This window comes from Gorilla gorilla, chromosome 8, assembly GCF_029281585.2.
Source record: "Gorilla gorilla gorilla isolate KB3781 chromosome 8, NHGRI_mGorGor1-v2.1_pri, whole genome shotgun sequence".
NCBI classification, from domain to species: Eukaryota; Metazoa; Chordata; class Mammalia; order Primates; family Hominidae; genus Gorilla; species Gorilla gorilla.
Window position 1 is genome coordinate 126,905,571 of NC_073232.2, and position 14,947 is coordinate 126,920,517.

Genomic DNA, 14,947 nt, shown 5'->3' on the forward strand with positions numbered 1-14,947 from the left:
ATGCTGAGTAATGATGAGGGAAGGAAAATATCACTTCACTTCTTGGCTTTTCTCTATGTCCGAATAAAGGAGCCACTGCCAATGCTGGCACCAGCTACCAAGGTCAGAACTGGGATCAGCATCTGCATTTTGCATGAGTTTCCCTTTGGAAATATACATTACACCACAAAGTCCCCCATGCCCAGAGATGACTTGCTTTGCCTTCACCCAGAGACTAGACTTGCCTTTCCTTCACACAACAGCCTAGGCATCTCAGAACAACCTATTTGTAAAGAAATGGGCTTTTCTTACTAGAGAAGGGCAGCATCCAAAGAGCAAAAGATTCAGTTCTTATTTCATCCCAACTCAAGTCAGTGTCAAGAAAGGAATATCTCTCCTTTTCCAAAACGAATAAAGAGGTTAACTTTATATAACTGTCTTTGACAGTCTGGTTATTACCACATGTATGTTTGTTGACTCGATGCTACAATTTTGAAATATGCTGAGTCATTTCCAATACAGACATGACATTGATTCCGCACTCCCCTTATCTGCCAACTGGCTGTGCTGCAAAATTTACTTGACTGTTCCATCTTTCAAGGCCCAAGCGGTCCCTACTTATTTTACTGATAGGGAAACTGAGGAGCAAAGAGTTTACATTCCTTGCCCAAAGTCATCAGGAGTTACTGGCAGAGGCATACTTAGCACTCAGGCTCCCAGCACTTTCCACTGTACCGACTAGTCAATGATATACCCTGGAACTTGAGCAGACACAGTTCAAACCTTCCATGGCTCATCAATTTTGTTGCCTAAATAAGGATTGTACAATTAAAAACCAAAAGCATGGTTGCACACTCTCTGAACAATGAGGAAATACCTACAAAGAGCCAAGAGTCTACCTGCCTGAAAAGGTAACGGGATTCCTCCACTGCAGAATACCCAGTTTGGAGGAATTCTCACTACTCAGCTAAAGCAGCCAATTGCATGGCTTACTGAGGAGTTTCACACTGTCTTTCAGAGTCAAGCAAAGCAGATCAGCCACGTCTCCGAATTCCAGTGCAGGACAGAAAGCAAAAATGCCATTTTTGATGTGTTACTTTTGGAATGTCTATTAACGATCTCAGGCAATGAGACTGGGGGAATGAGACCATTAAAGAAATCCCAGTAACCTTCAGTGCAGTCAAGCAGAGGCCATGGCAGGTCATAAGAGGAAGTCCACAAAGCTAATCAGAGTCCCTCTTTCCAAATCCAGAACTAGCCTCATCTTGCCCAAGCTACCTCTCTTTGGGGGACAGACTGTGGAACTAGACTGCCAGAAACAGAACATCTGGGAAAGCATATTTGAAATAAAAATCTCCTTAGCAGTAGCAGGTAAATATCACAAACCTGTGACAGAGTCCAATTTTTTTTTTTTTTTTTTTTTTTTTTTTTTTTTTGTTGAGACAGAGTCTTGCTTTGTCGCCAGGCGGGAGTGCAGTGGTGTGATGTCAGCTCACTGCAACCTCTGCCTCCTGGGTTCAAGCAATTCTTCTGCCTCAGCCTCCCTAGTAACTGGGACTATAGGTGCACACCACCACGCCCAGCTAATTTTTGTATTTTTAGTAGAGATGGAGTTTCCCCATGTTGGCCAGGATGGTCTCGATCTCTCGACCTTGTGATCTGCCCGCCGTGGCCTCCCAAAGTGCTGAGATTACAGGTGTAAGCCACCGCACCCGGCCCAGAGTACTCTTAGTTACAGCTTGCTCTGGGTCATCTGAAATACTCAGTATCTTGCAGATAACATACACATTCTCCCTCTCAAGCCCCCTTCCTTCCCCACTGCACCATCACTCCCTAACCTATAAGCCTTTGGAACAACACAGTGCTTGATGGCTTCCAAAGCCCTTTCCTCTTCTCTATCTCATTTCATTCTCACAGGAGTTCTCAGGTAGGAAGAACAGGTGCTGTCAACCCCTTCTTAGAAACAGACAAACTGAGGCTCAGAGGAATGAAGTGACTCATCCAAGGTGGCACAGCCAAGAAATAAAGAGTTGGCAGTCACCTAGTGCAGTGACTTCTAATCCAGACCTCTTCATACCAGAATAATCCCCTAATTACCAGTGTTTGAAACTTGATTCTGCCCTCTCTTTCATTTCCCACCAAATTTTGTCCACCTTCACATCCCCTGTGCCTCAATCCCTTTTCTCACCCCAGCAGCCCAGGCCCTCAACTCCTTTTTCTCAGATTACTGAAAATTCCCTATGCCCTTGCCCCCTTTTTTATTTTTCGAGACTGAGTTTCGCTCTGTCACCAGGCTGGAATGCAGTGGTGCGATCATGGGTCACTGCAATCTCTGCCTCCTGGGTTCAAGTGATTCCTCTGCCTCAGCCTCCCAAGTAGCTGGGACTACAGGCGCGCACCACCACGCTCAGCTAATTTTTGTATTTTAGTGGAGATGGGGTTTCACCATGTTGGCCAGGATGGTCTCCATCTCCTGACCTCGTGATCCACCCGGCTCTGCCTCCCAAAGTGTTGGGATTACAGGCGTGAGCCACCGTGCCCGGCCCCTGGCGTTTTTCTCCAGATGCAACCAGCAAAGCGTATTCTACCCAAGGAGGTGCAGCCTAACTCCCCACTCCTTAAGTATGGGCTGTACATAGTGATCTCCTCCCAAAGAGTACAATGTGGATAGGAAGAAAAAAATGACTAATTTTACAATAGAGAAATCTGACAGACAATACCCCAGCCACGTGAGCAAGGTAAACATCAACAGTGATAAGTCACGTTGACAGAATGTACCTTTGATATGATGTGATGAAAATGGGCACTTTGCTTCTGTGGTCTTCCTCCCAAAAACAAAACAAAACAAAACCCATAATCCCTATGAAATCATGAGAAAAATCCCAAATGGAGGGACATTCTACAAAACAAAAACACCTGACAAGTACTCTTCAAAATTGTAAAGATCATAAAAAACAAAGAACGTCTGAGAAATGATCACAGCCAAGAGGAGCCTACGGAGATGTGATGACTAAACGTAATGTGGGATCCTGGATGGGATCCCAGAACAGAGAAAGAACATTAGGTAAAAACTACGGAAATCTGAATAGTGTGGACTTTAGTTCATAACAGTGTGCCAATACGGTCCAGTAATTATAACAAGTGTGTTACACCAACGCAAAATGTTACTAACAGGGGAAACCAAGTGTTGAATATATAGGAAATACCTGTATTATCTTCTCAATTTTTTTATTCATCTAAAATGGTTTTAAGAAAATAAAGCTTATAGGCCGGGCACCTTGGCTCATGCCTGTAATCCCAGAATTCTGGGAAGCCAAGGTGCGTGGATCATTTGAGGTGAGGAGTTCAAGACCAGCCTGGCCAACATGGTAAGACCCCACCTCTACTAAAAATACAAAAATCAGCTGGGCATTCTGGCATGTGCCTGTAGCCCCAGCTACTTGGCAGGCTGAGGCAGGAGAATCGTTTGAACCCAGGAGGTGGAGGTTGCAGTGAGGCGAGATCGCACCATTGCATTCCAGCCTGGGAGACAAGAACAAAAGTCTGTCACCAAAAAAAATAAATAAATAAGATGGCTGGGGGCAGTGGCTCATGCCTGTAATCCCAGCACTTTGGGAGGCCGAGGCGGGCGGATCACCTGAGGTTGGGAGTTCGTGATCAGCCTGACCAACATAGAGAAACCCTGTCTCTACTGAAAATACAAAATTAGCTGGGCGTGGTGGCGCATGCCTGTAATCCCAGCTACTCAGGAGGCTGAGGCAGGAGAATCACTTGAACCTGGGAGGCGGAGGTTGTGGTGAGCCGAGATCGTGCCATTGCACTCCATCCTGGGCAACAAGAGTGAAACTCTGTCTTAAAAAACAAACAAACAAACAAAATAAAGCTTATTTTAAAAAGAAAAACAAAGGCTGGGCACGGTGGCTCACACCTGTAATCCCAGCACCTTGGGCGGCCAAGGCGGGTGGATCAACTGAGGTCAGGAGTTCCAGACAAGCCTGGTCAACATGGCAAAACCCAGTCTCTACTAAAAATGCAAAAATTAGCTGGGTGTGGTGGCAGGTGCCTGTTATCCCAGCTACTCAGGAGGCTGAGACAGGAGAATCGCTTGAACATGGGAGGTGGAGGGTGCAGTGAGCCGAGATCGTGCCACTGCACTCTAGCCTGGGTGAGACTCTGCCTCAAAAAAAAAAAAAAAAAAAAAAAAAAGTTCCAAATAGCTCTCTCAGTCCCAAATCATCAAGCCTAAAGTTCTCTACCTAACTTCAGAGATCTTCAATAACATGGCTCATGTCAGCTTTTTAGGTGTTTAAGAAACAACTACCTCTGCTGAGTACTTATCCCTGTGCTAAGTGATGTGATCGCAGACAGTCTGACTTTGCAGACCAAGCACTAAAATATTCTACTATTTATTTGTATTAATTTATAAATCTCCCTTGAGCAAGGCCTTCTGACCACTTTCTAGTCTAGCATCTTCATTCTCGCCAGTGCCTTCACTCCCACTGTAACCTCACTTGCTGTGGTTTCTCTTCTCCCCATCTGTTCAAATCAAACTTGACCCATACGGCATAGCCCAGGTCCTGGTGCTTCTCTGAAGCTTTCATGCTGGCTTAGATTGAGAAAATATTTCCTTCTCCTCCACGTCCTCCAGCACTGAATATCTGTACCATCACCAATGTTTCTCTTGGTTTGTGTTTCTTTTGCTTTTATTTCATAATCCTGGCCCTACAAAACTGCAAGCTCAATGGTCAATTCCTCCAAATGTCTGAAATAGTTCTGATATTGATTTCAAATATCAAATAGCCTGAGTTGTCATCTCTGTACTTCTCAGTTCAATGTTTGGATTAGGGAAAATAGGGTTATCCCTAATAACACTATAGGGACATCTCCCATGCGAAGGTCCAGGGTCCTGAACTTCTGACATTTGCAATAAATCACTCCAGAACACTACTATATTATTATAACAAGTAAAATGTACTGAATACTTAATGATGTTCCAGGCACTATAACAATTAATTGCTACTCACAATCAAAATAACTGCGTCACAATTGCCATACGAGGGACTGTTGCATAATTCCTGTTTTGCAGAGGAGGAAACCAAGGCTAAGAAGAGTTAAAAACCTTGTCCAAAAAGATACAGCTAAGAAGAAACAGTCTTACTTTGGCCACATTTGGAAGCACTGTGTAAGGGATTTCCACAGGAAAAGATTATCTAGCATAGAAGGAAATCAAGCTAGTCTAATGTCCTCACTAGGCCCTGGGTGTATGGCTCAGAATTGGTGAATGCCCACCTGCATCATCATTCCAAAAGCAACACCTGCTAGTCAATACGCGGATGAGGAACAATGCTTGAAGTACAAACAGAAATTCTTCCAGGCTGCAGCCATTTATGGGAGAAGAACATGTACAGAGTCAGGGTGAGATAGCAAGGAAACACGACCCACCATTGGGAGGACCCTCTCGGCCACCTCCAGCCTGAGCTGAGGCCAGGATTGGAAATCTCTCTCTGGTTGAGACTGGTCTGGATTTGCAATCCTAAGATACTCCTCTGTATGGTAAGGTTGACTTCTGCTTAAAGACAGGAGTCCTATTCTCATGGCAGTCTATGTTTGAGAGAGACTGCTTCATTACCTAGAATATTTTCTCTGCTTCTACCCCATTGGTTCCCACTGAATTGTAAACACATATCACAGAGATGTGCGCTCTCCCACCTCCTACTCCCTTTCTTTGTGCTAGACCGGCACTAGTATGGAGCCCAGAAAACAAGAAACTCAACAGTTTAAATAAATGCATAGAGTGCTTAATTTGCAGTTTACCTAAAGGCCCATTTCCTGCTGTGGCAAGTGGTAGTTACTTGAAGCTACATACACAGTTACCCAGTCATTAGTTGTCCAAAATGATCCTTCTCTTAAATTGGCTTCCACAACCTCATTTTCTTATACCATGTGAGTTCGGTAAACAGAATTATTAGTTGGCACAAACACTCCGGGGGGATGGGCAGTACAATGGTGGGCTTCCCTGCCACTTGTGGCTTTCACCAGTTAAGATACCCTGATACTGGCCGGGCGCGGTGGCTCATGTCTGTAATTCCAGCACTTTGGGAGGCCCAGGCAGGCAGATCACGAGGTCAGGAGTTAGAGACCAGCCTAGCCAACATGGTGAAACCCTGTCTCTACCAAAAATACAAAAGATTAGCCAGGTGTGGTGGCACACACCTGTAATTCCAGCTACTCAGGAGGCTGGGGCAGAAGAACCACTTGAACCTGGGAGGTGGAGGTTGCAGTGAGCTGAGATCGTGCCACCACACTCCAGCCTGGGGACAGAGCAAGACTCCATCTCAAAAAAAAAAAATATATAGATACCCTGATACTTGGCTGGGCATGGTGGCTCATGCCTCTAATCCCAACATTTTGGGAGGCCAAGGCGGGCGGATCACCTGATGTCAGGAGTTCGAGAACAGCCTGGCCAACGTGGCAAAACCCCTTCTCTACTAAAAATACAAAAGTTAGCCAGGCATGATGGCAGGTGCCTGTACTCTAGATGGCAGCTACTCGAGAGGCTGAGGCAGGAGAATTGCTTGAACCCAGGAGGCAGAGGTTGCTGAGCTGAGATCACACCACTACACACCAGCCTGGGTGACAGGTGAGACTCTGCCTAGAAAAAAAAAAAAGATACTCTGATACTTCTGATACTTGATTTGCCTTTTCCGTGGCTATGTGATAGGTCCTTGCTATTCCTCCAAACATAAAAGACGCTGTCAGCAACCGTCAGCTGGACTCCTGATTATAGAAACAGCCTCTGCTCAAATCCAGTTAATCTGATTCCCCCAAGGCAAAGAGGTACTAGGATTATCATAATTCAGCCAGGAAATTTCCTCCTTATAAATCACTTGGTGCACTTGCTCTGATGTGCTGCACCTGCCTTCTCTATGTGAAGGGTAAGCTCAGAAAGGGATTTTAAAATTGGCTTGGTGCCTTTTCCTCCTCCTCCTAAAAGCATGACTCCTTTGACACACCTTTTGATTGAGATGACTCACTGAAATGACACCCTTCTTCGACCTCTCCTAGCCTTTCTCTGACCATGTTCAACCATTTGTATACAACTCCCACCTCTTCTCTCTAATTGTAATTAGAAGGGACCTCAGATTAGGGGACTGGATTCCCAGTCCTGCCTTTGCTGACACATGCCTCAACCTCCCTGAGACTGTAAAAGGGGCCAAGAATACATGCCCTACCTTCTATGGTGGTAGCAGAGACAGTGTGAGGCCATATCCTCCTAGGAGCCTTCTATGGTTTCAATGTCCCCTCCAAAATCATGCTGAAATTTCATTGCCATTGTAAACGTTAAGAGGGGGACCTTTAAGAGGTGATTCAGTCACAAAGGCTCTGCCCTCATGAATGGATTAATGCCATCACAGCAGGAGTGAGTGAATTATCACAGGAGCAGGTTGCTGATAAAAGAATGAAGTTCAGCCCCTATCCTCGCTCTCACACCCTAGTTTGCTCTTCTGCCTCCACCATGGGATAACGCAACAAGAAAGCCCTTGCCAGATACAAATGTCTTGACCTTGGACTTCCCAGCCTCAGGAACCATAAGAAATAAATTCTGTTTCTTTATAAATTATCCAATCTGTGATATTATGTTCTAGCAACACAAAATGGACGAAGACAGAGCCCCCACAGCCTCAGCCTGGCACACAGATGCCCATGTCAGCTGAATGTCAGGAAAGACTGTCACTAACCTGTATGAGCAGGAATTTCTGAAGCATTACAAAAATCCCTTCTGAAATTTGATTGAACCTTTTAAGGTCACCCAGGGATCTCAAACTATCCCTGCACCAGCAATTCTACTTAGAAATGAATCCAGTCTAACAAATGGGCATTGGCTTCAGTCTAAACTCTGCTGGCAGAACATCACATCTTTATGGACAACAAGAGAGCCACATCCATCCTGACTCTGAGAGTAGGAGGGATTGTGGTCCCATCTGAGCCATTTACAGAAATACAAGTTAAGAGAGAGGGTCAGAGTCTATTGTCACATGGCCTAGGGTCTTGAGACAGGGTTTAGCTTAAGCATGGTACCACCATTACCTTCTACCCTCTAATTCCAATTCCAGACACCTCAGAGGAATTTGAAAAACAAAAACCAAAAACCAAAGAACTACGATATTGATTGAGGTGTCTCTTTGTGGCACAAAACTGTCTGTCTCCAGCACAGGAAGTCTCCCAGCTGTCCTTGCCTTTTCTTTCTGGCTGCTTCTACTTCCAGGACATACTCAGAATCATTAAGTACTTAAAAACAGCATTTCAAACAAACTAATGAAAAAAGCTAATATATGTGTGGCACTTCACAATTTATAAAAGGTATTCAAAGATAATAACTCCTGTGATCCCATCAACCCCAATTATACTGATTCTGCAGATACAGAAATTGTACTTCGAAAATCTTAAGGGGGTTTCTGGGGAGAAGAAAATAAAATTTTAAGGGATTCACCCCTGCAGTGGAGAGCTCTAACCTGCTTGGGAGAGCCGGCTATGCCCAGCCCTTCCCAACTGTGTGGTTGACTCCACCTTGGTAGCTTGAAATTGGCTGCAGTGGAAGCATTTATACCACGGAAACTGGCAAACTTTACAGATCAGGGCCTTCCTCTTCCTGCCCTCTGGAGAGCTGGTTGTTAAACATTTACCGGCACACCATTGTGCCAAAGGTTATACTGATTCCAAACTGCAGAGTGAAGCTTTTCACTCAAGTGCTTATAAATTTCAGAAACAAGAATGTGAACCCTTTCTGAAAAGGCACTCTTGCTCTTGCACTGTGAATAAAGACACAAACCTGCCCTCACCTGGTTCTCTCCAGTGTCTGCACACCCACTGGGAGATGAAAGCATGAGACCTGTGTTCACAGCATCCAACTTGCAATGTCAGACATTCTAGAATGCTACACATTCTAGAACTACTCTCTAAACACCTAGGCTCCTGACTCCTCCCAGACCTGAACTTCAGGCTCCCTCAAGCTCTCTTATGACCTAATTTTGCTGGGTGTAACCTCTGCAAGAAAATGCAAACACATATAATCTGTCACCTTGCTAGGTATTCTTCTGTTCATCCCGGTGACAAGTGAGCATAACCCTGGTGGTTGATCATTCTCTTATTTACCTTCAGAATGGCCTCTGCTTGAGTGGAGAAGAAAAGATTATCTCCCAAAGTTTAACAAAGCACTTAGTGAAGACTATGGCTTGAAAAGAAAAAACATGTTAAAATCCAACATGGGACTGGGAGGAGAAGGGAGAGGAAGAAAAAATTTTTAAATCCCTCCATGGAACTCCTAAATGTAACCTTCCAACACTTGGAAAATAGGCCGGGTGCGGTGGCTTACACCTGTACTCCCAGCACGTTGGGAGGCCGAGGCAGGTGGATCACCTGAGGTCAGGAGTTCCAGGCCAACCTGGCCAACATGGCAAAACCCAGTCTCTACTAAAAATACAAAAATTAGCCAGGTGTGATGGCACACACCAGTAATCCCAGCTACTGGGGAGGCTGAGACAGGAGAATCGCTTGAACCCGGGAGGCAGAGGTTGCAGTGGGCTGAGATTGCACCTCCTACACCTTATTAATGCATGCCATCCTCCCCACTAAAGTATTAGACATGTTTTTCACCAACACATCCCCACCCCAGCAAATGTCCTCAATATCATTACATCTCTGCTACCTTTTTAGGAAAGAGCCCATAACAAGACAGATATAAAAAAATCTGAACGAGATGCCATCAGACCAGTGCCCCACTCACATGGGAGTTTTCACAAACACAACTTGCCTAGACGAATGTCAACACCAGTGTCAGCACCAGAGATTTGCTAGAAAATTAGAAACATTAGGATATCCCTATGAGTAATTGATCCCTCACTAAAGTAAGGTGCTAGGAGGGGTTCAGGGCACAGCTATGAAAAACACAAGTGTGGGCTGGGCGTGGTGGCTCACGTCTGTAATCCCAGCACTTTGGGAGGCCAAGGCGGGTGGATCACCTGAGGTTGGGACGAGACCAGTCTGACCAACATGGAGAAACCCCATCTCTACTAAAAATACAAAATTAGCCAGGTATGGTGGTGCACACCTGTAATCCCAGCTACTTGGGAGGCTGAAGCCAGAGAATCGCTTGGACCTGGGGGGCAGAGATTGCAGTGAGCCGTGATCATGCCATTGCACTCCAGTCTGGGAAATAAGAGCAAAACTCTGTCTCAAAAAAAAAAAAAAAAAAAAAAAAGAAAGAAAGAAAAACACAAGTATGTATCTTCAAATAGTGTGGACTGTCAACTCATTTGTTAAATCCCTTTGCCATGCAACAACCAGAATGATCTTTTAAGTGCATAATATAAACAGATCACTCCACTAATCCTTCTTTCACTGCCCTATGGAAGATGCGCTCTGGCCCCACCACCTCTTCCAGCCTCTTCTCACACTCTTTCCACATCCTCCCAAGCTCTGGCTCTTGCTGCTTCAAGATCTCCAGGCATGCTTTTCCCTGCCCAGAAGGCTCTTCCCCAGCTGTTTGCGAGCCCAGCTCCCTCTCCTCCTTCTGGTCACACCCTCAAGCTTCTAGGTCACCTCCTCTGAGACTTCTCCCTGAACTACCTTGTTAAAGGCAGTCTCCCTCCGACCCCCATCTCAGTTTCCTCTCTTTATATTTACCACAGTCTAAACATTCTATTTCTTTTTTCTTTTCCATCTTCTCCATTACAAGGTAACTGCCATTGTATTACCAGGGTCTGGCACCGTTGTATGCCCAAAGTCAGCACTCTATAAATGCATGTTCAATATGTTCATGTTTTGAATACCAGCCTGGCTTTCTGTCTCTTTTCCAGAGCAACAGTCTTTGGGCGAAACTGAAAGTCAGAAAAATACCTTGGGTTCACCAACAGTGTCTACTATCAGTTAGGTAATTTGAATGATGTCAATACCACTCAACCGATGACAAAAGATAAAAGACTCATTTGAGTCTCTGACTCAGAAAAAAAAAAAAAAAAAAAAAAAACAGCTGAAGGAAGGAGCTGATGGACCAGTCTCAAACCAACCCTGGCTAAGCTCTCTGAATGAGAACCACACAACAAAGCACAATTTCTGGCTGACCTGACTTGCAGGGAGGAGTTTGGGTGGCCCCAGAGCCTTGGAAAAGCTAAGTGGCATGTCCCCAGAACAGGACATGATGAGTAGTGTTCTACTCATATTTATTTATTTTTTATCAAAGTTTAGGCTAAGTGTGGGCGGTGGCTCACACGTGTAATCCCAGCATTTTGGGAGTACAAGGCAATAGGATCACTTGAGCTCAGGAGTTTGAGACCAGCTTGGGAGACATAGCAAGACCCTGTCTCTATAAGAAAAAAAAGTTTAAAAAACTCAAAGAAACAAATATGCTTATAATGCATGATGGTAATTGCCTGCCCCACTCCTCCCAACCCCTATAGCCAACAGCCAGCAGGGACTGCTGCAGAGCAGGTGGGCAGCTTCCTCCAGTGGGTGTCCTGAGCACACATGGCTTCCAGCCTCAAGCACTTTACAACTGTTCATATGATGCCATCACGTTCCTGCATCAAAGCATCATTAGCCACCTCATTTCATTCCACAACAAAAAGAGCAGTCTCATTAGCTTGCTTGCCCGAAGGATCTGGGCACTGAAAATCCAACAGGTCCAGTTCCTTGGTGAATTTCTATCACTGAACAGTAGAGCTTACTGGCCACAGGAAGCCACTGATGTGGTCCTGGAGTACTGTGGCATGACAAAGGTGACAAAGCGTTGTTCTACTTAGGCAAGCTGGAAGACACTGTCCAGTGGAAAGTGGTGGACCCTCCTGGGTTCCTTGACTCACCTATCTCAGCTCTACTTACTTTCCGGGATCCTCAAACTAATCTGTTACTAAACTCCATCTCATTGGACACATTGTCCTGATTTTACTCAGTCGAAAGGAATGACAGTAGTAACAGAAGGAATAGCAATTACTGAGCTACGTGCCGGGAGGCAATGCGGTGACCAGGCGTTGTTTTAAATGCTTTACGTGGATTAATTGATTCAATTTTCAAAATTACCCTATTAATTGGTACTATTATTGTCCTTATTTTCTGATGAGGAAACTGAGGCAACAGGAGGTTAAGGGACTTGCCCAAGGTGGCACAATTAGTAAACAGGCAAGCTGGATTCAAACCCATGAAGACTGGTTGCAGAGCTCCCATTTATAAACACGACTTACTTTTTAGGCAAACCTATGAAATCCTGAAGCTTTAGGGAATAATTTTACAAAGCCACCAAGGCAACTGAAGGACAGCTGTACCACAAGGGGCAAGTGAGAAAGAGAAGGATATATACTATAGTGAAGGGCATTCAGCCTCTGAAAAATCCTGGCCGAAGGCAGTTGAACACTGTCTCTCCTTCTGGTTACAAATTTAATTCTTCTCACTACCTACTTTTTTTTTTTTTGAGATGGAGTTTTGCTCTTGTTGCCCAGGCTGGAGTGCAATGGCGCGATCTTGGCTCACTGCAACCTCTGCCTCCCGTGTTCAAGCGATTCTCCTGCCTCAGCCTCCCGAGTAGCTGGGATTACAGGTGAGTGCCAACACGTCGGGCTAATTTTTTTTTTTTTGTATTTTTAGTAGAGATGGGGTTTCGCCACATTGGCCAGGCTGGTCTCAAACTCTTGATCTCAGGTAATCCACCCGCCTCGCCCTCCCAAAGTGCTGGGATTACAGGCATGAGCCACTGTGCCCAGCTTCTCACCATCTACTTCTTAGTCCTGTTTTATCTGCAAGGGATCTCGGGCCATTCCTTTGGCTCTGGGCTGTGCTTCTACCCTGATGCTTAAAGAAACTCCACAGACCAACTGACTTTCATTAACATTTATTGAGCACATGGCACAGGCCACATTTGAAATTTTCGCACACTGTTTCACTTAAATTAACCCTAACAATAAAGATATGGAGTGGGAAGTATGGGTTTTTTACCCCATATTTATTTATTTTTTATCAAAGTTTAGGCTAAGTGTGGGCGGTGGCTCACATGTGTAATCCCAGCTTTTAGGAGTACAAGGCAGTAGGATCGCTTGAGCTCAGGAGTTTGAGACCAGCTTGGGTGACATAGCAAGACCCTGTCTCTATAAGAAAGAAAAAGTTGAAAAAACCCAAAGAAACAAATATGCTTATAATGCTTGATGGTAATTGCCTGCCCCACTCCTCCCAACCCCTATAGGCAAATGTGCTCAACTTTTGGTGTTTTTTCTTAACACTACGCTTATATCAACTCAGTCATTAGCTACTGACATCCTGTTTCTGCAGGTGAAGATTCGGCTCTTACTGATAGGCCTACACCACAAATTTTGGTTAAACCCATGGTCACTGTTTTACACTTTGACAATGTAATTATTGTTCTACTAGACTCTGTAGTGCTTCCTAGGAATAGATTCCCTTTCTTGTACAATGGTTTTTGTTCTCTTAGATTTAATCGTTTCCCTTTCTCCCACTTGCCTAGCTCCTGATGAATAATCCATCATGTTTTCTACCTATTTTGTTGTGATCTACTAATAATTCTTTCCAATGCTCAAACTCACCAGATAACTTATCAAACCTCCTGATGTGGAGAGAGAATTGGGTGTTCTCAGTATTGTTTTAACTGAAAAAACCCTGACTCTGAGACAGGTTAGGAGCTTGGCTCTATGTCCTCCAGGAAGTGGTAGAGACGTGATTTGCCCACTACCAACTGCAGCGCCAGCTCCCTGGAAGCACACTGCCCCTGGGTAAAGATGTGCAGGCTGTGGCTGCACAACTCCAGAGGGTGCTGCCCCCAACTCAGATGAGAGCAGTGCCCTGGAGAGGCAAGGCACAGGCCCTGTCAACAAGGTGCCTTCCAATCTCATCTGCAATGCTGCTCCTGGTCATCTTGCACCACGCTAGCCCCCAACCTGAAAGTACTGTGTTGACTGCCGACTCTCTGGCTGGCCTTGCTTGCCTGATTCATGTTTAGTAGTTGGCATCTTTGCCTACTTATTATGCAAAACTACCATATTAGTGTTGCCTCACTGTGGTCGTGTGGTTTTCACGGCAGGGGTGGCCTTTCCCTGGGGGTGTCTCCATCATATCAACTCTCTCCAATGGCAAGAAGCCACTCCTGGGCTCTTGTTGCAAAAGTCCAAGTGCTTTTTGAATCCTGTTGTATATTGCAAGGGTGCTTTCAAGTCAAGATAGGGGTGATGACAGACATGCCCTGCACCCAAGGAATGGTTAAACCTTTCCTGCTGCATGGAAGGCCTGCTTACAACTCACCTTTTGGACATTCCTGAGGGAGGGGTGAACTCTCTCCAAAGCCCTTAAATTATATTTTTTCTTTTTTTTTTCTTTTTCTTTCTTTCCTTTTTTTTTTTTTTTGAGACAGTGTCTTGCTCTGTCACCCAGGCTGGAGTGCAGTGGCACGATCTTAGCTCACTGCAACCTCCACCTCCCGGGTTCAAGCAATTCTCCTGCCTCAGCCTCCCGAGCAGCTGGGATTACAGGCATGCACCACCATGCCTGGCTAATTTTTTTATTTTTAGTAGAGACGGGGTTTCACTATGTTGCCCAGGCTGGTCTCGAACTCCTGACCTCAAACAATTCACCTGCCTTGGCCTCCCAAAGTGCTAGGATTACAGGCGTGAGCCACTGTGCCTGGCTGAAATGATATTTTTTTTCTGGAAAAGCTCTTACACGTCAAAAATGGATGCTATCCAGCATGTAATGCTCGACAATGTAGGTGAACAGCTGGTCACTGAGGGATGGGACGATGCATGGCAGATAGTCCTGGTCCTGATCTTGCTCCTCCCTCCCTGGCTGTGATGCAAAAGCAAGGAAACAAGGTGAGCGTGGTGAACACAAAGAGGAGAGGCAGACTCATAGGGAAAAGTGATCCCAACTGAAAAAGCAATTCCAGAAATACCAGGCTTGAAAGCTGACATGGGCT

General features: G+C 45.2%; 1 protein-coding gene across 15 annotated transcripts in view; it reads right to left on the reverse strand.

The window, feature by feature from the left end:
* The window catches only part of ABLIM1 (actin binding LIM protein 1), a 390,799-nt gene that overhangs the window by 173,744 nt on the left and 202,108 nt on the right, over positions 1-14,947 (reverse strand). The window contains exon 1 of one of the 15 annotated variants that reach the window (XM_063710521.1): positions 8,820-8,937. The exons of 11 other annotated variants lie outside the window; for them this stretch is intronic. In XM_063710521.1, coding sequence (XP_063566591.1) covers positions 8,820-8,922 — 103 coding nt within the window. In that variant the 5' untranslated portion in view covers positions 8,923-8,937. Of the gene's footprint in view, positions 1-8,819; positions 8,938-14,947 lie in introns of those variants that run through there. 3 more of the 15 variants (XM_063710523.1, XM_063710522.1, XM_063710527.1) reach the window with 3 other exon arrangements.